General features: G+C 50.1%; 1 protein-coding gene across 4 annotated transcripts; it reads right to left on the bottom strand.

The window, feature by feature from the left end:
• Positions 1 to 99: 99 nt before the first annotated feature.
• DNM1L (dynamin 1 like) lies at positions 100 to 24,901 on the bottom strand. 4 transcript variants are annotated; one of them, XM_073567647.1, is made up of 20 exons: positions 24,667 to 24,901; positions 16,884 to 17,031; positions 16,317 to 16,355; positions 12,986 to 13,032; positions 12,602 to 12,673; positions 11,308 to 11,394; positions 10,887 to 11,049; positions 10,525 to 10,645; positions 10,129 to 10,260; positions 9,381 to 9,587; positions 9,086 to 9,206; positions 8,849 to 9,004; positions 7,915 to 8,004; positions 7,224 to 7,316; positions 7,077 to 7,136; positions 5,654 to 5,716; positions 4,586 to 4,762; positions 4,395 to 4,504; positions 4,088 to 4,247; positions 100 to 1,883 (listed from the first exon to the last, which is right to left on the bottom strand). In XM_073567647.1, exons 1-20 carry the CDS (start codon positions 24,766 to 24,768, stop codon positions 1,827 to 1,829), a joined length of 2,205 nt encoding a protein of 734 aa, XP_073423748.1. In that variant the 5' UTR covers positions 24,769 to 24,901; the 3' UTR covers positions 100 to 1,826. The 4 variants fall into 4 exon arrangements, with proteins under 4 accessions (XP_073423748.1, XP_073423750.1, XP_073423749.1 ...); XM_073567649.1 differs by lacking the exon at positions 5,654 to 5,716 and having other exon boundaries at positions 24,667 to 24,900; XM_073567648.1 differs by lacking the exon at positions 16,317 to 16,355 and having other exon boundaries at positions 24,667 to 24,900.
• Between the last annotated feature and the right edge of the window lie 1,188 nt (positions 24,902 to 26,089).

Genomic DNA, 26,089 nt, shown 5'->3' with positions numbered 1-26,089 from the left:
GACCTGCAGCAAAACTCATCTCTTCCTGGCAGTTTTATGGTCGTAGGAGACAAGTTGCCATCGGTGGTCCTGTATCAATATGACATCAGAGGCGAGAACTTTCTGCAGGACCAGTTTATTTACAATGATAAGCACAGACATCAGAACATACATAGGACGGACACGTGGCTGCAGGCGGCGCTTGTTCCCCTACATCGCACAGACTACGTGTGGAAGCAGACGTATCACAGGGCACGTGGCCTCACCTCCCGATCCAGTGAAGGTCCCTTTAAATGTAAATCACGCAACCCCTGACAAGATTCTCAGGCACAGAAAATAACGACGCGTACGAGGACAATGGTCACGTGTATGGCGATAAAGCTTTGTCTGCTTTATGAAGGGATCTCTTTCTGCATTCATTGTTCATGACAAACAAAGCGGCGAAACATGCAGCTTCATCTGGAGTCAGAGGAGACTTTCCCCAAATATAAATGGCTGACATCAGTCGGGGGTGAGATGGGGCGGGGGGCTAAGACTTTTACATCTTCAAAAAGAAATCCACAAAAATTCATCCTTTTGGGTAAGATGCCGAAGATACAATATATCTTTAGGTCCATATTCTGCTGCGTTTCGCCAACTCCGACCTCCCAAGGTTACATCTTACGCCGACACTATGAATGTCCAGATTAAAAGGCACATTACCCTAACGTGGCATCTGCACTACCATGATCACCATTCTACACCTGGGGTGAAAGTACAAGCTGTCCTTGGTATCTGACTGGAAAGGACTTGTAGGCGGAGCACTGTAAACTGCTGCCTGCTTCTTGTTCTCAGCCAATCAGTAACATCAAGAGTGTTCTCGGCCGTGCCGATTGGCCCAGATCAGCTGACAGATGAGGCTCTCGCTGTCCATTTCAGCTTGATGCTAGGTACAGTATACAAAATCTCCAATCTCTGGGATGTGAATAGTGAAAGCTTTCAGAACTCGCTGGTTTAACCCTTTAAAGGGGCGGTCCACTTTAGTAAGTTGCCTGTACACGATTTATGTAATTATACTTCATAAAGCCACATCATAATGGGCCTCAAAAATAACCGCCGCAAGCAGAACAGCATGAGCCGAAACCCCATGATTTTAAGGGACGTTGTCCCTCAAAAATAATTTTGCCCTTGGCCACCGCCCAGTCTGGCCTTAGGCGGTGACGTGTGAGGTCAACGCTTCATCATTCTCAAGAGAATAATCACCCCCTTTAAAAAAAAAAGAAGGTTGGCACTCACCTCTACAGGCCACTTTGTGGGCAGAGCTAATCATTTCAGCCAATTAGAATGCTAGAAACGTGGCGTTTTCGTGACTTCGATTCCCGCGTATTCATGATCGACACGACGAAGGGGGAAGATCGCTTCGGATATTCTGGAGAATTTTATTGGATGATGGACAACGTGGAAATATTTCATTTCAGTGCGATATCAAATCATAAAACACCCAAAAAAGAAAAAAAAAAAAAATGTTCACACAATCCCAGAGAAATGTACGACTCCCGGAGAAAACATATCACCTAGGACTAAACCAGGGAGGACGATGATGGTGGAGGGGCTTCCCAGCATGCTTTGCGCCATAGTCCCAATAGCTGGTTCAGCTCGATCACAATGGGAAATCAGTATTGGGGGTGGTGGGGGACTGTGCGGCTTGTAGCGCCCCTGTCTGTATCCCAACATGTGTTGTATATGGTTAGAGACTTCCTCTTAAATAATAAAAAATGTAATTACGGATACGCCGTATACAGCCGATGCTGCTCTACAAGCTGTGTGGCTTTTTCCTCCATCTGGGATGGGACGTTTCGACCTCCTGATCACCAGAGATGCGTCTCCCGGATTTCAGCAATTATCTGGCTGGCTCTCTGCAAAGCCTGAGAGGATAAAAAGAGAATCACGTTTTATAAATCAGCAGCTATTTGGCAGTCTCGTTTAAAAAGAAAAATTAAAAATCCTCTTGTGATCGATGACGATTTACTCGTAACTGGAGAAACATTTTTCCTGCCGGGGGGTATTGCAAGTTGCCCATTCAACTGAACAGCTGATGTCTAGTAGAGCTGCTCTGACTTAATAGATGGGTGACCTAAACAGAAAACCTCTGTGGGTGTCAGATATTTTTCACTGGGGGCGTGGTGTTTTTTTTACTTGTATGATGCTGCCCAATCATAAGCAAGACACAACAAGAAAACAGATTTGCAAAAATACTCTGCAGTAAAATATATGACAGTAATCAGCAAGTGCTGGATAACAAATACAGGGTATTTAGTCGATCCTTTTTTTGCAAAAAAATGTATACCAAGCTGCTTCACCGCGTCAAGGTAACCCGTATTGAAGCAGTCCCTATCTAATGTATTTAAAACCTGAACATCTGAACAGTGTCTAAAATGAACAGGATTCGGACAGGCGCTTCTTAGTATGGGCTTGTGGTGCAAGACAGCTCTTTTGTGCATGCCACACGAGAGGGGTGGGGTCTCTCAAACCATGCTAGGCAAGGAAAAAACGGATTAAAAACACATGTGACATGCACAAGTGTGAACAAGTCGGTAAGACAACGACTAAATACCCTGTATTTGTTATCCAGCAGTTGCTGATTACTGTCATATTTTACTGCACAGTATTTTTGCAAATCTGTTTTCTTGTTGTGTCTCAGCTAGTGGGTGGTGTGAACGTTGTCTTACCGACTTGTTCACACTTGTGCATGTCACATGTGTTTTTAATCCAATCATAAGCAAGTAACACAGCAGAACAAGAACACGCCCCCCCCCCCCACCATAGCTTGGAGCAGGTTTCTCTTTGTGTGAGATGTAAGGATACAGCTCCTGGTCTTGCGTCCTATGGCGCCCGTGAGCACATGCACATTAAACCCAACATCTCCGCAACTGCAAAGGCTTCTTTAAACCACCAGCGCGCGTTACTGACATCCTGGGAGTTATTTTCCTCCTGACGCATGCTGAAAATGAGTGCCAGAACAAGGTGAATCTGGGGAAGGCTTCACGTGTGCAGTCTGATTGGCCCATATGTGAGCACTATTAAGTATATAAGGGTTGCAGGAGAGGTTACACTTCCCTTGATAAAACACCTGCACCAAACGCGCGTCGGGGTGGCCGTGGTGGTTTTGATGATCTTTTCATTACACTATGTGGTATGAGTATAATACTTTAATAACTTTACTTATATGGCGTTACCCGTTTTATGGGGTTCAATCTCAGACTGCGTATTGTATAAATGTGTGGCAGCCATCTTTGAATATATCCTATATTCTTAATACTAACCCTGGCCATATGGACTGACCACTGCCTATCACTACTTGATCCTTAGTCTTTAATTTCCTCATATATATGTACTTGTTGCATGTTATGTGTTTTTTAATTGTACTTAATACAACTGTATTTTATTTCACAATTCATGTAAGTGGTTTAGTGAACGCCTCGGTATTCATATGTAGGTTGTGATATGGAGTAATCCCTTCCTGACTGTCTTCTAATAATCAATGGAGAGACAGCGACTTGTCTCTAGCCTTATACAGAATATATATGCTCTTTGAATAGTTGCATGATTACGATTGGTCACCATCATACAGGAGAAGTACACTCCCCCCCCCCCCAGTGAAAACTATCTGATAACACCTTAACTCATTAAGTGCCAAATTCTTTGATTGCTTATATCTACACAGAGAGGCGACAAAATTTAATTTAAGATTCCCTGGCCCGGCCTCCAGTCTGGGACAATTTTTGAGCTGACTGGGCCCCATACGATGCACATCATGATGTCATGACTTTGGGGGGCCCTAGTGGCTAGTCCTCATTCGACGTCATGATATGGTGAAGACTGCCACGGAGGATCGGACTGGATGCCGGACCAGGGCAGAGTACATTTTTTTTGCTCAACTCTACTAAAAGCTCATACGAATCATGTCCTGCTCAAAAGGTGCAGGGCTAGTGACAGTGTATCAGGATAAGAAAGATCAAGGCAGGGGCAACGATACAGGTTTCTATTCATTGACAGGCAAAAGAGGAAGCAGTGTATTGGAAAGTTGCAGAAAACCCCTTTAACTACCTGTTGTGCCCACAACTCATACCTTTAACATATCGGCGGCCTCCTTCCTGCGCTGGGCCATGTCCTCGGACTCTGTGAGCAGGTCCTCCAGCAGCATGGATTTGTACAGCTGACCCACCAGCTCGCTCTGTAACGTGTCCTTCACGTGGTTTACTAGGAAATGCATTACAGCCTTTGGCACACTGCGAGGAGACACAAGGGGCGTCACTAAGGAGGCGGGCGCGGAGAGGCGGGCGCGGAGAGGCGGGCGCAGAGAGGCGGGCGCAGAGAGGCGGGCGCAGAGAGGCGGGCGCAGAGAGGCGGGCGCCTTGCTGCCCACGGACACTTACCTGTCCTGAATGTTCTTCCTGACTATGAGGAAGTAAGATTTAATTAATCGCTCAATTACTTCGCAGTCGCGCTGCTCGCGGGCGGAAAGTTTTCTGGCAACGGGCACAGGCTGGAATAAGAAAGGAAACATATGTGCGGCGGGCGTAGGATGGCACAGGCCATGCCAGTCCATATAGGTGCTCAGACTTACCACATCGAGCAGATTTACAGCGTGGCCCCTCTGGGGGCTGGCAGGAAGGACGGGGCCAAATTTGTTCTTCTCGTCCACTAGAGGGTCATCAGCTTTTGAGGCTTTTAACATCCCCCGCCAATTACCAGTGCCAGCATCAGGGATGGCTTCACCAGTGCTCAGTGCCGGCGCGGCAGCCTGGAATGACAGCACATACACACTACGGTCAAAAGGAGCGCTGCAAAAAAAGTGCAGGAGCAACAGCGTGTGACCGCGTGGAAGTGACAGGAGTTCTCATACTGGGAAAACATTAAAGGAGTACCCCAAATTCAACAAAGAAAGTCATACATTGTGCCACGCGCAAGATCTCTGCCTGCACACGGCGGCCCAGCTCGTTACAAGACAGACCTCGCATTTATTTGCTGGACCTGGAATACCCCTTTAATAAGGGAGATCATGATTGCTATGAGATGTAGCCCCCTACAACAGAGGGTGAAGAGCGTGACGGACACAATGGAGCTGATTGCCTGACATCTGGAAATGTGCAGGTTAATTAAATGGAACTACCCGAATTATAAAGCTTCTTTCTGATCCCCCCGTGCTGTCATACCGAGAGTTAGACAGCAACGAGACGAGGCCACAGGAGAGAAACCGGGAGGAAACGGCCGCTCTGAAATCCTCTATAGGCCAAGTGAAAGGCAACTCCCTGTCTGTTGCAGTGGTCTTGTCCGGCTCATGGCAGGGAGGGGTTAATTATTGGGCGATCTGTACACACTTTTGCGGTGAGCTCCCTCTAGTGGTGGCTACCGGAGGACAGAAGTTTACCATCTAAGTCTATGCAGGGATGTTTGGAGCTCTGTGTCAGAAAGAGAAAAATTCACCAAGCCCGAATACCAGGCCCGGACCTTCTCCACGTGGTTGTGAACTGATCCGACCACCGTGGGGCACTAGAAAGCATTGGCGGGTCGTGTTAGGGTGGGTTATGCAGGGATGAAGTACAGCATGCAACAAGGGACCACGACACAATGATCATGCCACACCACGTGCCGAAGTCTCACTACGTGCAGTGTGGTCCTAGGTGGCACAGACCTTGCCGTCAGAATAAGCAGTGGTGGGCTCCAGAGCAGCCGGGGGCCCTAGAGCTTTGGTAGACTACAGAAAGAGAGAATCAGACGCAGAATTAACCAAGAGCAGTAAGAGAACGCCGTCCTGTCTGGTGAGAAGCATGCAAGGGGTCAGCGGATCCCGGGAAGACAAGACCGGCTCACGGGTCAGAGGATCAAACTCCCAGCAAAACTGCAACTTCCCGGCATGCCCCATTTCTGATGAGGTGACAGCACGTTTAAAGGGGGTTGTCCGGTGAAAACTCAAGTGTCCGCAGGATGGGTGGTAACTTGGTGACTGTGGGGGTCCGACCGTTGGGTTCCCGCAGAACCAAGGAGCAGCAGAGCGCATATGTCTGGATGCTAGACTGCCGCTCTATTCATTCTCTACTGTGCTGTGCTCGCCATTGTTTTCAACAGTCCCATAAAAGGAATAGATTTGTAGCTCCATTCATCCTCTGTGGGGCTGCCAAGCGCTGCGCTCACCCATTGTTTTCGACAGTCCCATAGACAAGGAATAGGCTTGTCGTTCCATTCATTCTCTATGGGGCTGCTGAGCGCTGCGCTCGCCATTGTTTTTCACAGCCCCATAGACAATAGATTTGTAGCTCCATCCTCTGTGGGGCTGCCGAGCGCTGTGTTCCCCTCATTGCTTTTGACAGTCCCATAGACAAGGAATAGGCTTGTCGTTCCATTCATTCTCTATGGGGCTGCCGAGCGCTGCGCTCGCCATTGATTGACAACCTCATAGCGAAAAAAAAAAAAAAATTAGACTTATCGTTCCATTCTAGCAGGGATAAAAGTTCCCCGTGCTGGTCTCATCCCACTGATCCCGGGGATACGTCACTAATTTTCACCAGATAAAAGCCTTTATAGAGTTCCAATTAAAAAGAGAAAATCTAGCATGCCGGGAGTTGTAGTTTTGGAGCAGTTTCGCACCTTTACACACAAGTCTGCACGGAAAAGTAGAAGGGTCCACATTTAGAACTGATGAAGTTTACATAGCACCACCATCTCCCCCCTCCCCCATATCCTTATAGGCAAGTCGCTACCAGGATAAACCATGCACAGCAATATATATATATATGGAACAAAATGCATTAAGCCGATGCAAGGAGAAGAAACAATGGTAAAACACAGAGCGGGGTTGGTTACTTGGCTCAGCTCATGTTGTTACCATTACATAGGACTGCAGTTACAATTAGCTCTGCTACATCTGCGCAAACAAGTCCAAACCTAAAAGAAAATGCCGAGCGGAGCCAGCAGGAGGCGATGTAGTCACTAGCAATGTGAAGGGGGTCAGAGTGGTCGGACCCCCCCGATCGGTCACTGATTATGTATTCCGACAATATCTGTCCTGAGACAACACTGGGATCTACAGAAATCCCTCCGCGTTCCGGATAGATCACCTTATCTCGGGGGGCCGCAGGAGGCGGCAGATCTCTGGCCATTCTGTTCCGCCTCTGCTCCTGCATACACGACAAAGTAAAAGGGCGTTAATGGACGGGCGTCCCTCGCTGGCGTTGTACGGGGCCGGGGCGGGAGGCGCTCCTCACCTCTATGTTGTTATTCATCACTCCGCAGGCGTCGGCGAAGTCCGGGTGTTTGGTGTTGATGTACGCCAGCTCGATCGCCACCAAGTTGTGCACCTGGATGGGAACGTGGAAGGAGGCGGCAGGTGAGACATACCATCATACACCTCGATGTGTCAGCTATGCTCCAAAATTTTATTTTTAAGCCTTAACTTAAAATTTTGCAATTCTCCCCTGGGGAAAAAAACACTTTAAAAAAAAAGAGGTTGTTTCTGGTTAACATTCCTTTTTTTGCAATTGGATTTCAGTAAAAATTGTGCACCGTTTGCCTTCTGTGTTGTGTGGCTGCAGAAGGAGTTAACTGAGAATCTGTCAGTGAGCTCCTTCGAACGGTCTCACTGCAGGATTTGTAGCTCTTATCTGTCTTTTCCGAAGCTTATTTATGACAGCGGACGGCATCAAAAGTTCAATGTGCAAAGAAATAGACTGTAAATGCAAAAACGGGGCAACTTTTAAGAAAACCAATTGCAAAAATGATTTTAGCCAAAAATAACCTAAAACAATAAAAATAAAAAATTGGTGGTCCGATTCAACAAACACATCCATGTCCCTCACTCAGTACGGCTGTAATTTACAGCTCGGGGTGGGAAGTGGATCTGACTGCGAGAGGTTTCTGTCTGAGTCCTTCTTACAGACACCATGAAGGATTCCTCACCATCTCGTTGGTCACCGGCAGTCGCTTCCGCAGAAGACATGTGACCACTTCCACGATGGCGTCGTGCAGTTTGGGGAACCTCAGGAGCTCCTGGGGGGGAAAAAAAAAAAACGTAAAAATTTAACCCTTGATTTTACTGCAATTGCTGCAAAAATAAATACTAATTTAAGAAATGGCCACCGTTAAAACATAAGTCTAAACCTGCAAAATGGGTCCTGCTGATACAGAAGCCCACCACAGTTCTGGCTCAAAGAGGGGATCCTAGATGGACAACTGCCCTTTTAAAACGTCCATATATGTATTAGGATACATTATCGAGACAGGATAATTCTTCATGACCCTCCCTTTAAGAACCCGTATCTTGTCACTGCAACATTGGCTGATAATCAACTGCCGTATATTTCCCGTATGTTTAGGGTATGCCTGATGAAGAGACCTGAGTAGTCTTGATAGCTTGCAATGTGTTACCATCTTTTCAGTTAGCCATTAAAAGGTATCAACCACTGAGGACTCTCAATCCTGAATATTTTTCTATCTACTGGCTAACACGGTACAAAGATATATATTTTCCTGTATATTTCCCCTGTAACTGAGGCTGGTATAGAAGCCCCAGTTACAGGGATACTTCAGCCCCCTGGTTCTATCAGTTTCCCAGGACCCAGCAATCACATGGTCACGGGGTCCGGAGGGGGAAGCACTATCAGTGCTTAGAAACTATATAAACTGCGCTGAATCAGAGCGGCACATACAGAGAGGGCAACATAGGTAGTATACCTCCTCTCTGGGAGATCTGGCTGTGTCTGACAGCCGGCTCCCCACACCGTGTAGCTGCTCAGACTGCACTGACATTTCAGAGCATCAGTGCAGGAATAAGTGTGGACAATCCGAATGTATAGGCGGGTCCAGAAGTAGTTCTGTGCCATGCTGAAGGTACCTGAGTGCTAAAGTTACTACAGTGCTGAATGATCCTCTGCATCTCCTCATGAACGAGCTCCACGCAACGCAGGCTCGGCTCCTCCAAACGTTTCACCTGACGCTTTACCAGAAGCTCGAAGGAAACTTCTGGAACGAACAAGGCCGGTCGAGGTCCCTAGAGACGCAAGACGACAAAAACTGTTAGGGAGGATTAAAGGACGTCAATATATTCCCAGTCATCCAGCCCATAACTCACGGTCGCATTTCTGATGGCGGTGAGGATGTCGATCGTGGTCAGGCCGCCCAGCGGATCTACCGATTCCAACGTCCTCCCAAAGGTTTCATGGAAAATGTAGCAAATTCGGGCACCCCCGCACCTGAGAAAGGAAGAGAGTCACCGAGACATCCTATAAGGGATGACGCTGCTACTGGGAAAGGCAACCAATATGGCTTCCGAGCACAGCAAGTCAACCTAATAAAACAACGATCGCCGCTAACACTAGGAGAACTGGGTGACAACCACCTGACAAAGCCGGTCCAAGGTTACTTACAGCTCTGAGGTTTCTATGTATTTCGCAGTTCCTTCGATTGTGTTGCAATATTCGGTGGCGAACTTGGTGATGAGTTGCAGCAGGGTGGCGCTCTTGTCATCCACCGGCTCGCCGTAACTGTTCAGCAGAGTCTGGTACTGAGCGGCCAAAACATTGATCCTGGTCTTCAGCTCCGGTAGGCAATCTCTGATGTGGTGCATGAGCAGCCTGCGGACAGGACGGACCAGACGGACAATTAAAGGGTTAAGCAATCAGATTGTAAATCGCCTGATCGCCAGTGATATATACCGTATAACTAAAACTATAATCATCTCTGAACGCCGGCCATGGGCTGACCGTTACAGGAGGATCATAATAACAGGTACAGGGGTCATCAGCGAACCCCCCCCCGTCATGGCAAACCATCGACCCCCCGCAATCACGTACATGTACGTCAGAAGGGGTTAAGCAAAGAGCAACTCCAATCTAAACATTGTAGACGCATCTTAAAGGGGCTCTCCGCTACTTTAGGAATTAAGCTACCCATTATTGGTCCGACACTACGCGCGCCTATAGAGAAGGCATGGACGATCACCGACCTCCTGAATGGGTTTTCACCTGCATGCCCAAGAAAGAAAGAGACCGAACGGGCAAAATTAGCTTTAGCCCACAAAACATAACCTGAAGATACGGTAGGAAGGCTGGAATAGGAGGCTACATCGCAGGATGGTGCAGGTGAAAAGATGGCAACATCCCGACTCCCCCCTACCTGTTCAGTGTCCGGGCGAGGTACTTGGTTCCGCTTCTATTGGCCAAAGATGGGTATTTCTTCTGTAAAAAACCGTACTCGTCCCGGATGGAGTCGGCCACACTCTTCTTGTTATTAATATCTAGCTGACTTCTACAACACAAATTTTTACAATAATATATATATATATATATATATATATATATATATATATATATATATATATATATATATATATATATATATATATTTTTATTATTGTTTATATTATTTGTATTAATATAAACAATAATAAATATTAATACAAATATAAATAATGATAATAATCTTAATATAAATACAAATATAAACATTAAAAATAAAATAATAAATATAAACAAATAATATAAATAAATATTAATAATATTAATGTGCTACCTGTTGACTACTCCAATTATGCCCAGTTTCACAGGAATGACCCTCCCCAGGAGAACGTCCATGGCGTCTGTACCGGCATCCATGAGGTCCAGCTTGGTGATGACGGCGAGAGTTCTCCGTCCTGGTGAAGACAAATTTCCCTATTATTGCGTATGTAGGAAAAATTGCGCCTCTCATGTCCATGGGCTGTATCCGGTATTGCGGGCTGACTGTGATTACGTACATGGGGCTAAGGTGTAATTTTAGGCAGAACTGACTTACAGCATTCAGACCATCCCTTTAAAAAAAATAAATAAAAAAAAAATAAAATAGGATTTCTGCGTAGAGAGACTTCCGGATCCACAAGTCAGATCTCGACTCACCATCTGGATCGGACTCGCGGGCAATCTTCAGCGCCTCGGATGTCGCCATGTCCGTGTTGGCGGCAGTGACGGCCAGAATGATGGAGTTGGGGTTACTGATGTAGCGCAGAATCAGCTCCCGGATCTGAACCTCAATGTCCTTGGGCTGATCGCCTACAGGAACCTTATTGGTTAGATCGGGAAAAAAAAAAAAAAAAAAAAAAAAAGATAACATGGCGGCCTTCTTCCTAACACAGCGCCACCCGTGTCCAGAGGTTGTGTCTGGTATTGCAGCTCAGCTCCAGAAAAGGGAATGGGGCTGAGCTGCAATACCTCATATGACCTGTGGATAGGAGTGGAGCTGATTATAAAGAAACAAGACAAAACAAAGGAAGGCCAGGATTTTCTAATCCTGGAAATCTATTTAAAGGGATTTCTCTACCTTTGTCATCCCGGGTAAATCCACCAGTGTCAGGTTGACGACGTTCGGAGAGAAGATCTTCAGATGGATCGGTTCTGAACTAATACCCTAGGAAAAATAAAAAGATACGAGTCAGCGGAAGGCTAGTCGAAAGCTTGCCGTTAGTATCATCCACTTATCTCTACTTGTGTTAAATGGGTCAATCCCATATGCAAATGAGGTTACAAGAGTCCAGTGGGCGGTTCCAAGTTCCCAAGCTCTTTTCTTGATTGGCCGCTTCAGGGCGAGTCGCTGCGTATGTAAACCTGGAGCGGTGCGTGCGCAATGCTCAACATCAAAGTAGTACTGTATACGTCCTGCATCAATGTACTGTACACCTGAAAGATGGAACGGCCCAAGGCAGGAAGAGTATTGCGCATGCGCAGTGGATCCCAGGATGACCATGCGCAATATTTCAGAACGGAATGACGAACGTTGAGGCGGTAAATCAAGACGTACGCGACGAAACGGGTCGGGTTTACAGAGGACAGTCCGATCTTTTGAAGGATTCAGGACTGACCACTTGGAATAAAAATTAATTTTTCGTAGCAATTCGACCTATCGAAAGGTCATAAACCCCCTTAAAAGGGGACATTTCCATCACACAGGGTATGTATAATACAAGGATATGTCAAATGAGTGCAGATTCGTGAATCCTCACAGTGTGCAGAACGAATGCTGTCAGGATCCTCCAGTACAGCTGATTTGAATACTTCCGGTCACATTCCGACTAGTCGTGTGACTAGAGATTGGCAGCGAACGTCTAGTCGGCATGTGACCGCAAAGTCATATTAGGTTAGCAGACAACTCTACAAGATCTACAATTTTACATATACAGCTCCGATGCACACCCATGTGTCTCCATGGTTACAGACTACACACAGATCATGTCGTCATGCTTTACTCCCTTCCGCCTGTTTGCAAGATGGAACAGGAGCGGAGTAACCCATGACAGCAAAAGTTTATAATACAACATTTCCCAGGCAAAGGACTTTACTCAGAAAACAGCGCCACTCGTCTGTGAGGCAGTGACTGGTACTGCAGCAAGTAGCCATTCACAAGAATGGGGTTGTGCTGTGATGTCAGGGTGGAGGGAGCTTATCGTTAAAAACATGGCCGATTCATTCTGAAAACAGCGCCACCCCAGTCCAAAGGTTGTGCCTGGTATTGCAGCTCAGAAAGCAGCCGTGGTTTTTCTTCCCGGTCGGAACCACCCCCCCTTTTCAAAAGAACCTCGCGATATCCTGAAGCGTTGCTGAATAAACCGTTATCTCACTTTATTATTTCCAGAAATCCTTTCTGTTTCGTTCTCAATTTCTTGACGAATTTCATCAAAGTCTGTGTAAATCTGAAGAAAATAAAAATAAAAGAGGAAAAATGTTTTAACATTTCCTACAATATGCAGTTGAGAAATCAGAAGATGGAGGATAAAGAACCACGAGTGCAACAGAGAAACCTTCAAGAGGTATAGAATGTAACATTTACAATGAGAGTTGTTGCCTAGCAACAGACTACGAGGTGGAATCTTGTAGTCTGTTGCCAAGCAGCAGGAACATGAAATGAATAGTCAGATAAACAGCGGCATAAAAGGGGTTTTCTGATTTCTATACGCTCCCATACAGGGGTAATAGCATTAAGGAATGACTAACTGTCGCCCTACCTTGTTCTTCGTGTGCAGGAACTTGCCCCATTCCTCAGCATCCACCCCTGGAACGAAAAACAGGAGTCAACCCTTCCTGCCACCATGGCGCACTGGTTGCTTGTTTTTTTTTTTTTTTTCTTCTCGAGGATCCGATACTTCGTAATACGCTTGTGAGCAGTCTCCGAGAGACCGGACGTGCGCGTACTAAGCTGTTGGCATGATTTTGTAGGCGAAGAGGAGCAGCGCGAGTCATCACCATCCATCCGAGAACCCGCAGGCACTTTCCTCCATAACAAGCTGAGTCATGGGCAGACGGAACAAGGCTTGAAAAGGCCAGGAGGATCATATAATGCGTTTTATGGGGAACCCCAACACTGCTAGGAGTGCCAGCAACTCTATGACCTACATTAAAGGGGTCATCTGGACTAGAAACCCCATAAATTGTCATATTAAGGACTAAAATGGGGGCCGCATACTGAGAAGTGAAGGGCTATAAAGAGCCCAGCGTTATAATGCATTAGATGGATTTTATGTAATTCCCCATATGTCCTGCGGGAGTGCTGCAGGTGAATTTATTACTCGATAGCGGCGATGGAAAAAAAATACCTTCGGAGCTCTGAGCGTGAAACACATGATCTGTCCCTATCTGAGTCCCCGAAAAACAACTCGCGCCCATATTAAAGCGATAAGGGTAGTATGACCAGGGTCTAATAACCTGATCGGTTCTCATGTGAAAACATGAGAACAAATAGCAGGATAAATCCTATATAATACCGGGGACCCGTTCTGTGTACACAGGCATTATGCCGCCAATCACTACGGATTAATTTCGGGTGGGGCGGGCGACTGAGTGACCCGCCCCCCCCGGGAGGTGGCGCCGATGGAGTAGAAAACGGAATGGAGAAGTGAAGATGGCGGCGGTCACTCCCGACGATGCCGCCTCCGGGAAGACGTCACATTAATACCAGTGAAAAGCAGAACTGAGTCACTTCCGGCACACAAGGACGACCCATGCAAGTGACACGACCGATATAATCCCCCAACGTACAGAAGACAAGAAAAGCAGCCGATCCTCCTGTTAAAGGGACGCTTCATCGCTTCATCCCATCCCTGTGACGGCAGGAACAGTCCGGCGACCGTATGATGCCGGCATCTGTGCTGCCCAAAGATCGGCAACATCACCAATAAGGAAAACGAGAACGTCCCTTTAAATCCTTATATAGGTCATCCTCTTCTGTCAAGTCATTAACCCCTCCACCCCCGGGGCCATTTTCCACTTTTTCGCTTTTTTTGCTCCCCTTCTTCCCAGAGCCATAACTTTTTTTTTTATTTTTCCGTCAATATGGCCGAGTGAGGGCTTGTTTTTTGCGGGACGAGTTGTACTTTTGAACGACACCATTGGTATTACCATATGGTGTACGGGAAAAGGGGAGAAAAAAATGTCCAAGGGCGGTGAATTGCAAAAAAATAAAAATAAAAAAAAAAGTGCAATTCCACAACTTTTTTTTTTTTTTTTTTTTACCATGTTCACTAAATGCTAAAACTGACATGCCATTATGATTCTCCAGGTCATTACGAGTTCATAGACACCAAACATGTCTAGGTTCTTATTACTAAGTGATGAAAAAAAAAAACCAAAAATGGTAAAAAAAAAAATTTGATTTATTATTCTTATAGTTTGATAGACCGAGTAGTTCTGAACGTGGCAATATGAAATAAACGGGGCAAAAAAAAAGGGGGGGGGGGGGTGATTTGAATTATTATATGTTTTTTAATACTTTTAAAAACATTTTTTTTACACTTTTTCCTTGCTTCCAGTTTCCTTAGGAGACTTGAAGCTGCGATCATCTGATCGCTTGTGCTACGTATAGCAGGGCTTCAGCCACTGTGTGCAGTAGAAATGCTCATCTGCTATGAACACCGCGGCCACAGGGCGGCGCTCACTGCAGATCCGCGGGGGGTCGCCAGCAGGCCCTGGGTTGTCATGCCAACCCATCAGCGCCCCAAGATCATGTGACAGCAGCATTTAACATGTGAACAGCAGTGGGTGGATCGCAATTCCACCCGCGGCTATTAGAGGCGCACGATTAGATCAACTAAAATGTGCTACTGCCTCAATAGCGGCCATACAGGTGGCCACTTGGCTTTTCTTAAAACAGACAGAGCTTTGCAAGATATTAAGAAAAAAAAAGCCAGGTTATTGCTGCCTAATCTGAGAGCAGCATACTGTAGGGGCAGAGACCCGGATTCCAGGGATGTATCACTTACAGGGCTGCTTGGTGTAGTTTTGATAAAATCAGTGTTTTAATCAGCAGGAGTTTATCACTAGAGGTCTAGTAAACCTGCTGCAGGGTGGTCCAACCACGTTCCCCACCACCCATTGGCAGCTTTCGCAAAAAAAGCTGCCAGTGTTGTGTACGGGGGTTATACCGAGCTCAGCATTCAGAGAGCTGTTACATCTGTAGCGGATAAAACAGTGCTTTTATCAAAACTACAGTAAGCAGCCCAGTAAATGTCACTACATCATACTGCTCACAGATGGGGGGGGGGGGTAGAGAAAAACCTGGTGACAGACGCCCTACAGACTTGACATAAGGGAACAACTCAAGGGAGGAAATGCTTGAATAAAAGCATAAACAAGTATATATACACATGAAACATGATAAAAAGTGTATAGAGGTAGAAAATAAAACAAGAAGCAAAAAGAAGGTAGGGGGCACAGAGACAAAGGTAGGGGGGCACAGAGACAAAGGTAGGGGGGCACAGAGACAAAGGTAGGGGGGCACAGAGACAAAGGTAGGGGGGCACAGAGACAAAGGTAGGGGGGCACAGAGACAAAGGTAGGGGGGCACAGAGACAAAGGTAGGGGGGCACAGAGACAAAGGTAGGGGGGCACAGAGACAAAGGTAAGAGGTAAAAACAAGGTAAGCGGTAAAAAGGAGGCAAAATGAAGAAGGTGAAAAGGTAGGAGGTAAAAAAGGAAAAAGGTATAAGACAAAAAAAAGGTAGATTGTAAAAAAAAAAAAAGGTGAAAAGTAGAAGGTAAAATGGTGGAAAGTAAAAAAAAGTAATAAAGAAAAAATAAAATAAAGGATAAAAATGAAGAAAATAACTGATGTGTAGAAGAAAAAGATTTTAAAATGTATAATATATAAAAAGCCTAAAAGAGGAAGGAGATAAGAGAAGCAAATAGAAAGTGACAGGATGCTGCGCTCTCCGGGCGCTACACATGGCGATGAGGGGGCAGGTGATGGGACGGAGCACAGAACCGATACAGCCAGTGATCTATAGGGGGCGTCTACATCTCATGCAGGTATAGGGGGAGGAAGAGGAGACGGAAACAGGAGACCTTTGGATAACTGTCTTGGACTTTTCCAGGCGTCCAGGTCTGGAATCAGTAGGGAGATGTGGAAAGAGAAGACAAGAGGCAGAGAATGGTTAAGTGCCGGCGCGTCACCTGCTCCGTCTACCGGACCGGGCATATAATAGTGGGATCACTGTAACTGAGAAAACCTAAAAGAAGCCGATCCCGTAAAGACAACTAAAAGCCCACATCGTTATTAAGACAGGTGACTATCAGACTAAAATGGTAATACCCCTTTAAAAAAAAAAAAGGGGGCAACTCTGCTGACGTGGTGGGGGACCCCCAGAGACTAAACATTTCTAAGAAATCCCCCCAGGGATCATCCTCTCCTGAATTAGCAGTCGGCAATTACAGGAAATTATTTTTCTAGTCGACCGCAAAAAAAGCTCTTACTGGAAACGGAACAGACCCATCATCCCGGAGCTCCGACCCTGGCGGGCGCCATTTACTACTCTCTCCTCCGGCGGGCGCCATTTACTACAAGCCCCGCTCATATGGCTGTGCTGCCGCGTGCTACAACCCTAAAGCAACGGAAGAACAATCACTTGTTACCGTTCTCCTCTCCGGAGGTTTTGCGCCGATCGTCGGAGGATACGTGGACCAGCTGGAGGATCAGGGGTCTTCTCGTCACTATCCCCGTGCCTCGGGGGAGCAGATCCCGGCCAACTAAGCTTTCTAGGACGGAGCTTTTCCCGCTGCTCTGTAGAGAAGAAAAAGAGAGAGGAACCATTTAGGATAATGACACATGAGGCTCTGATAATGGGGGCCCAAATTATCACAGGGTAGGAGGAACCCCCTAAGGAGAAAGCCATCCGTTCCTCGCCTTCCTTCTTCCAAGAGCCAAAAATTCCACCCCCATAGCTTGTTGTGTTTAGCATGTAAGTGGCTAAAAAGCAGCGATCCGAGCTTTGCTCCAGTCACTGCATTTACACCGCCGGCCCTGTCCAGCGCGGTCTCAGCTCCTGAGCAAGCTCTGGACGTTTTTTTTTCTTTTGTACCATCACCACCGCCTGGAACTTTACCGATATTGCTAAAAAGACGCCCCTTATTCTGAGCCTTTAAATTCCTCCATGCTCCGTATATATAAATTACCCCTTTAGGAGTCAAGGAGGCGGGGCCTCAAGAGAAGAGTGAAAGAAGGGCGCAGCCAAAATCTGTCTTGATTGGTGCCTTTAAGGTCTAGGGTAACATCTCAATCATGTACTTGAATCCTTGCTTTCTAGATCTGGTGCATTTGTGGTGAATTTGGGGGCCACTTGCACCAGAAATCCCCTTTTCACAGGATATTGTGTCTAAAAGCATCATGGGAAAGTAAGCCCATCTGAACTATGCAGATGCCAAAAACAGATGATGCGTAGGGTTTTGGATGACATACCCTTGTTCATTGGGACGTCAGTAAATCCAAATGATTGGGATGATTTGTGGAATTGATGGTCCTTGACTCTTTCCTCTATTAGCTCCACCTCCTGGACTCCAAGTTTTTTTTTACATACTAACAATATGGGGATTAAAAGGCTACAAAGAGCAGATGAGGCACACTGAGGAAGAGCCAACGTCTTCTGTTCTTTAGATCGACTTGTGTGGCTGAAAAATCAACTGATGTCTATGATAGAAAGGAGTCAGGGGGCGCAAAGCATAGCAGCTATGATAGAAAGGAGTAGGCACACACAGCATCGCAGCTATGATAGAAAGGAGTCGGCACACAGAGCATCACAGCTATGATAGAAAGGAGTCAGGGGGCGCAAAGCATAGCAGCTATGATAGAAAGGAGTCGGCACACACAGCATCGCAGCTATGATAGAAAGGAGTCAGGGGACACAGCATCGCAGCTATGATAGAAAGGAGTCGGCACACAGAGCATCACAGCTATGATAGAAAGGAGTCGGCACACAGAGCATCACAGCTATGATAGAAAGGAGTCAGGGGACACAGCATCGCAGCTATGATAGAAAGGAGTCAGGACACCCAGAGCATCGCAGCTATGATAGAATGGAGTCAGGGGGCGCACAGCATCGCAGCTATGATAGAAAGGAGTCAGGGGACACAGCATCGCAGCTATGATAGAAAGGGGGCACACAGCATCGCAGCTATGATAGAAAGGAGTCAGGACACCCAGAGCATCGCAGCTATGATAGAATGGAGTCAGGGGGCGCACAGCATCGCAGCTATGATAGAATGGAGTCAGGGGGCGCACAGCATCGCAGCTATGATAGAAAGGAGTCAGGGGGCGCACAGCATCGCAGCTATGATAGAAAGGAGTCAGGGGGCGCACAGCAACGCAGCTATGATAGAAAAGAGTCAGGGGGCGCACAGCATCGCAGCTATGATAGAAAGGAGTCAGGGGGCGCACAGCATAGCAGCTATGATAGAAAGGAGTCAGGGGGCGCACAGCATCGCAGCTATGATAGAAAGGAGTCAGGACTCGTAGAGCATCACAGCTATGATAGAAAGGAGTCAGGGGGCACACAGCATCGCAGCTATGATAGAAAGGAGTCAGGGGGCACACAGCATCGCAGCTATGATAGAAAGGAGTCAGGGGGCACACAGCATCGCAGCTATGATAGAAAGGAGTCAGGGGGCACACAGCATCGCAGCTATGATAGAAAGGAGTCAGGGGGCACACAGCATCGCAGCTATGATAGAAAGGAGTCAGGGGGCACACAGCATCGCAGCTATGATAGAAAGGAGTCAGGGGGCGCACAGCATCGCAGCTATGATAGAAAGGAGTCAGGACACGCAGAGCATCGCAGCTATGATAGAAAGGAGTCAGGACTCGTAGAGCATCACAGCTATGATAGAATGGAGTCAGGGGGCACACAGCATCGCAGCTATGATAGAAAGGAGTCAGGGGGCGCACAGCATAGCAGCTATGATAGAAAGGAGTCAGGGTGCACATGGCATCACAACTATGATTGAAAGGAGTCTGGACGTGAAGAGCATGATAACGGTCAGGACACACTGAGCATCACAGCTAGCCATTTATATTGCTGTGTATACGCAGGCAGGTCAGGCAAATGACGGTAACCTAAGGTGATCCTAATCACAGACAATCCCTTTAAGGCCTCACTTGTCGTTACTTAGATGGAGACAGGTCAGGGCTATGATATAAATGGTTCGGGCTGAGGCAGACTCTCTTCAGACACCAGTTATCTATTTGATTAGTCACACAGCGGAGGAGTCTGTCACCTTGTGAGGGTCACGAGGAATCCTCCCTCCCATGTCAGTCACAGCCTCAGAGCCAGGCCCCTCCGCTGACAAGACACGAGCCCGAGGCAACAACTGCCTGACGGGAGCTCATCATCTGTCGGTCATACACAGAAGTGACACCCGGAAACAGGGGAGAGATAGCAGGATGGGGGTCCTATCACGTCAGGGGGCATCTACAGTCTGATGGATACAACCTACAGCAATGTATACACTGCTGGGAAAAAAACTTAAAGGGGAAGTCTTAAAGGGGATGATGTCTGGATTTTACTCTGACCGCTTCCAAGTGGAAGAGTCGGCAGACAAGTCCCTGATCCGGCTCACAATTTAGGAATTTCTTAGGATATCTGCTAAAAAATCCTACAAAATGGGCACAGTGAAGTCATCAGGGGGACGCTGGGGAAAGTCCACTGTGCCCGAGGGCTAATCTGTCAGACAACCCACGACCATGTCCTATGTATCGGTGATATCTGGCTGCTGGGAAGCGACAGCCCCTAGGATGCTGAGAGTGGTAGTATATCGGAGAGAGCTGCATAGAACACAATGGTCTCAGTTCACTTTAAACTCAGAAAAAAATGTTTTCTCTATTTCAGGTTCTGAATAAAACTAGGAAGTAAATCTGCGAGACACCGATCAGGTAAATGGGGGGATAGAGGGTCTCTACACGGCACCAAGAGCGTGGGGAGGGTCTCTACACGGCACCAAGAGCGTGGGGAGGGTCTCTACACGGCACCAAGAGCGTGGGGAGGGTCTCTACACGGCACCAAGAGCGTGGGGAGGGTCTCTACACGGCACCAAGAGCGTGGGGAGGGTCTCTACACGGCACCAAGAGCGTGGGGAGGGTCTCTACACGGCACCAAGAGCGTGGGGAGGGTCTCTACACGGCACCAAGAGCGTGGGGAGGGTCTCTACACGGCACCAAGAGCGTGGGGAGGGTCTCTACACGGCACCAAGAGCGTGGGGAGGGTCTCTACACGGCACCAAGAGCGTGGGGAGGGTCTCTACACGGCACCAAGAGCGTGGGGAGGGTCTCTACACGGCACCAAGAGCGTGGGGAGGGTCTCTACACGGCACCAAGAGCGTGGGGAGGGTCTCTACACGGCACCAAGAGCGTGGGGAGGGTCTCTACACGGCACCAAGAGCGTGGGGAGGGTCTCTACACGGCACCAAGAGCGTGGGGAGGGTCTCTACACGGCACCAAGAGCGTGGGGAGGGTCTCTACACGGCACCAAGAGCGTGGGGAGGGTCTCTACGGCACCTTTACCAAATTAGGAAATGGCCACTCTTCTAACAGAGCATCACCGGCTACTTTGGAATCGAAGCCAAGGACCAATGATGTCAGTAGGGCACTTTTGTTTTTAACCATTTCATCCTATCTGGATGTTTCCAGTACATTATATGGTAAAGTGACTGGTGTCAGTCAATAGCACAAGTCGTCTCACAGACAAAAACAATGAGGTGATGGCAGCAGAATAAGAATAAAATGATGGCTCCTGGAACAACTGAAGGGGAAACAACGATATAAACTGTGTTCCAAATTATTATGCAAAAAGAGTTTAGGAGTGATCAGGTTAGACTTTTTCTGTTTGTCATTTAACCTCATTGCTGGTGATGTGTGTCAGGGCTCTTTATATCACTGAAAGCAATTGCAGATACCTGTGCACATTAGTTTGGCCGGTGTGTCCAAATAAAGGCAAGACTACTGAAGAAGGCTGTTCCACATTATTAAGCAGCCTACATTTTTGGGAAAGACAAAGGATGTGTCGGCTGCTGAGAAGCAACAAATTGTGGAGTATTTAGGTCAAGGCATGACTACAATCAGCATTGCCAAGACACTTCATCGTGATCATCGCACAATCAAGAAGTATGTAGCTGATTCCCAGCACACACGTGTGCGTGCTGATAAGGAAAAATTGAGGACTCTTTCCAACAGGCAATTGCGTCAGGTTAAAAGAGCAGCTGCAAAAATGCCTTGTCATAGCAGCAGACAAGTTTTTGAAGCTGCTGGTGCCTCCAACGTCCCCCGAACAACAAGATGCAGGGTCCTTCAGAGGTTTGCAGCTGTGCGTAAGCCATCCTGTCGACCACCTCTATCCACTGCACACAAGCAGAAACGGCTCCAGTGGGCCAAACGATACATGAAGACTGACTTCCAAACTGTTCTGTTCACCGATGAGTGCCGTGCAACGCTCGATGGTCCAGATGGATGGAGTGGAGGATGGCTGGTTGATGGACACCCCATGAAAACACGGCTAAGGCGCCAACAAGGAGGAGGTGGAGTAATGTTTTGGGCTGGAATCAGGGGAGAGAGATTGTCGGCCCCTTTAGGATCCCTGAAGGGGTAAAGATGAACTCCATAATCTATGTGGAGTTTCTAAAACCGCACTTCCTGCCATGGTTCAAGAGGAAGAACCGTGCTTTCCGCAGCAAGATCATTTTCATGCCTGATAATGCACCGTCTCATGCTGCAAATAACACATCTGCATCTCTGGCTGCTATGGGCATAAAAAGAGGACAAACTTATGGTGTGGCCACCATCTTCCCCTGACCTCAACCTCATTGAGAACCTCTGGAGCATCATCAAAAGGAGTGTCTATGATGGCGGGAGGCAGTTCACATCTAAGCAACAGCTCTGGGAGGGTATTCTGTCCACATGCAAAACAATTGAAGCACAAACCATCCAAAAACTGACAAATTCAATGGACGAGAGAGTTCAGAAGCTTCTTTCCAACAAGGGTCCTATGTGCAAATGTAACATCACCGAGAAGAAAGGTTTGGCTTGAAAACTGTTGATTTCATGTTGTAATAGGCTGATAATGCTTATAACTTCACAATTCACCATTTTTTTTGTTCAAAATAAAAAGGTTGAAAACTCTGCTGTCTCTAGGGGGGAGAGCCCTCCGCAGCCCCCCCGGCCGCTGTCTCTAGGGGGGAGAGCCCTCCGCAGCCCCCCGGCCGCTGTCTCTAGGGGGGAGAGCCCTCCGCAGCCCCCCGGCCGCTGTCTCTAGGGGGGAGAGCCCTCCGCAGCCCCCCCGGCCGCTGTCTCTAGGGGGGAGAGCCCTCCGCAGCCCCCCCGGCCGCTGTCTCTAGGGGGGAGAGCCCTCCGCAGCCCCCCGGCCGCTGTCTCTAGGGGGGAGAGCCCTCCGCAGCCCCCCGGCCGCTGTCTCTAGGGGGGAGAGCCCTCCGCAGCCCCCCGGCCGCTGTCTCTAGGGGGGAGAGCCCTCCGCAGCCCCCCGGCCGCTGTCTCTGTGGGGGGGGGGGGGGGGGGGGGAGAACCCTCCGCAGCCCCCCGGCCGCTGTCTCTGGGGGGGGGGAGCCCTCCGCAGCCCCCCAGCCGCTGTCTCTGGGGGGGGGGAGCCCTCCGCAGCCCCCCGGCCGCTCTCTGGGGGGGGGGGAGCCCTCCGCAGCCCCCCGGCCGCTGTCTCTGGGGGGGAGAGCCCTCCGCAGCCCCCCGGCCGCTGTCTCTAGGGGGGAGAGCCCTCCGCAGCCCCCCGGCCGCTGTCTCTAGGGGGGAGAGCCCTCCGCAGCCCCCCGGCCGCTGTCTCTAGGGGGGAGAGCCCTCCGCAGCCCCCCGGCCGCTGTCTCTGTGGGGGGGGGAGAACCCTCCGCAGCCCCCCGGCCGCTGTCTCTGGGGGGGGGGGAGCCCTCCGCAGCCCCCCGGCCGCTGTCTCTAGGGGGGAGAGCCCTCCGCAGCCCCCCGGCCGCTGTCTCTGGGGGGGGGGGAGCCCTCCGCAGCCCCCCGGCCGCTGTCTCTGGGGGGGGGGGGGGGAGAACCCTCCGCAGCCCCCCGGCCGCTGTCTCTGGGGGGGGGGGGGGGGGAGCCCTCCGCAGCCCCCCGGCCGCTGTCTCTGGGGGGGGGGGGGAGCCCTCCGCAGCCCCCCGGCCGCTGTCTCTGGGGGGGGGGGGGGGGAGAACCCTCCGCAGCCCCCCGGCCGCTGTCTCTGGGGGGGGGGGGGGGAGCCCTCCGCAGCCCCCCGGCCGCTGTCTCTGGGGGGGGGGGGAGCCCTCCGCAGCCCCCCGGCCGCTGTCTCTGGGGGGGGGGGGGAGCCCTCCGCAGCCCCCCGGCCGCTGTCTCTGTGGGGGGGGGGGGGGGGGGGAGAACCCTCCGCAGCCCCCCGGCCGCTGTCTCTGGTGGGGGGGGGGGGAGCCCTCCGCAGCCCCCCGGCCGCTGTCTCTGGGGGGGGGGGAGCCCTCCGCAGCCCCCCGGCCGCTGTCTCTGGGGGGGGGGGGGGAGCCCTCCGCAGCCCCCCGGCCGCTGTCTCTGTGGGGGGGGGGGGGAGAACCCTCCGCAGCCCCCCGGCCGCTGTCTCTGGGGGGGGGGGGGAGCCCTCCGCAGCCCCCCGGCCGCTGTCTCTGGGGGGGGGGGGAGCCCTCCGCAGCCCCCCGGCCGCTGTCTCTGGGGGGGGGGGGGAGCCCTCCGCAGCCCCCCGGCCGCTGTCTCTGGGGGGGGGGGGGAGCCCTCCGCAGCCCCCCGGCCGCTGTCTCTGGGGGGGGGGGGAGCCCTCCGCAGCCCCCCGGCCGCTGTCTCTGGGGGGGGGGGGGAGCCCTCCGCAGCCCCCCGGCCGCTGTCTCTGGGGGGGGGGGGAGCCCTCCGCAGCCCCCCGGCCGCTGTCTCTGGGGGGGGGGAGCCCTCCGCAGCCCCCCGGCCGCTGTCTCTGGGGGGGGGGGGGGGAGCCCTCCGCAGCCCCCCGGCCGCTGTCTCTGGGGGGGGGGGGGAGCCCTCCGCAGCCCCCCGGCCGCTGTCTCTGGGGGGGGGGGGGGAGCCCTCCGCAGCCCCCCGGCCGCTGTCTCTGGGGGGGGGGGGGGGAGCCCTCCGCAGCCCCCCGGCCGCTGTCTCTGGGGGGGGGAGCCCTCCGCAGCCCCCCGGCTGCTGTCTCTGGGGGGGGGGAGCCCTCCGCAGCCCCCTGGCCGCTGTCTCTGGGGGGGGGGGGGAGCCCTCCGCAGCCCCCCGGCCGCTGTCTCTGAGGGGAGCCCTCCGCAGCCCCCCAGCCGCTCTCCAAGGTATAACATAGGACTGCATACCTCTCTATGGGATGTTATGGGTCATACCAATGTCACACCTCCCCCTGTCACCTCGCCCTTGGTCTCGCCCCTGCAGCCGTTACTGCGCGCCCCACATCCCCGCACTCACCTGGGTCCCCACCACCACGATCTGCGGCAGTTGGATGACGTCGGCCCCCACCGTGTTGAACACATCCTGCAGCTTGTTGATTACCGGGATGAGCGCCTCCATGTCTGAGGCCTGTACCGGGCGATGAATGGAGGGGACAGGAGAGAGGGGGGGCGGCCACTGCGCTACCGCCGGCACCTCCGCTAAGCAACCATTGACCCGGCCCACAAGACTTTGCGGCAGGGAGTAGGCGCGGAAAAGAAAGAAAAATACAAGTACGCATGCGCAGAATTCAAAGCACGCCGGGAATTGTAGTCCTTACAAAGAAAGTGACGGAAACGCAGAGTATGTATTTGTATTTGGCGACCCTGATAAATACTACCTGGCTACCTGGTTAAAAAAATTGAGTAATAATGTGTTTTTTTTAATCGTATGGGGTTAATTTATTGTATCGGTAAGGATATTTGCCAATAGTAAATATGGCGTCTGGAGGGGCAGGTGATCGGAAGTGCGTCAGTGGTAAACCGGATGTTGTCGTTTGAGAGGTCCCGACAGTGACATTGGGCAGGAAAGACGTGACAGAGCTGACAGCTAGTGGGCGCTCCCGCCCTGCGGCTCACAGCGGGGAGACCCCTGGAATAGGGACTCAGAGGAGCAGCACTCCTCTCATAGAGATTACCTATGGGTTAACCCTTTTTGTGCCTTTTTTTTTTTTTTTTTTTTTTTTAATTTAAAAAATAATTTTTTCCAGCCAAGCGGTTTATTAAATACCATTTTGGGGGACTTGTAATTTTTTTTTAATTTTTACCACAATTTTTCCTAGAAGTGCAGCCGATCAGTGAGGATTCTGTCATCTCCGTTTTCACTTTATGGCGTTTACCGCCCAGGTCACATAATACTTTCTCATAGATCGGACTTTTATGGCCGCAGCGACGTTGAATGTTTACTTAGTTTTGTTTGTTTTTTCAAAGGGGGGGAGACTTATATTTTTAAGGTTTTATATATATATTATCTTTTTATTTTTTAGAAGTGTTAAAACCTGCAGTCGTCTCATCGCTTGTTCTAAATACTGGAATATTACACTATGTTTCTGGAATCACTGTCTCCTTGAGCTTGCAGGAGAACTGACAAGGGTGGGGATTGGGGCATCAGCCGGGGGTGGGGATTGGGACATCAGCCAGGGTTGGGGATTGGGGCATCAGTCGGGGGGTAGAGACTGGGGTTTCACCAGGGATTGAGGCCTCAGCCAGGGGTGGGGATTGGGGCTTCACCAGGGATTGGGGCCTCAGCCAGGGGTGGGGATTGGGGCCTCAGCCAGGGGTGGGGATTGGGGCTTCACCAGGGATTGGGGCCTCAGCCAGGGGTGGGGATTGGGGCTTCACCAGGGATTGGGGCCTCAGCCAGGGGTGGGGATTGGGGCCTCAGCCAGGGGTGGGGATTGGGG

Source organism: Dendrobates tinctorius, unplaced genomic scaffold (genome assembly GCF_039654945.1).
Source record: "Dendrobates tinctorius isolate UK_male_01 unplaced genomic scaffold, ASM3965494v1 ptg000020l, whole genome shotgun sequence".
Lineage (NCBI taxonomy): Eukaryota > Metazoa > Chordata > Amphibia > Anura > Dendrobatidae > Dendrobates > Dendrobates tinctorius.
The sequence above is the reverse complement of the archived record's forward strand: the minus strand, read 5'-3'. Positions and strand labels throughout refer to the sequence as shown.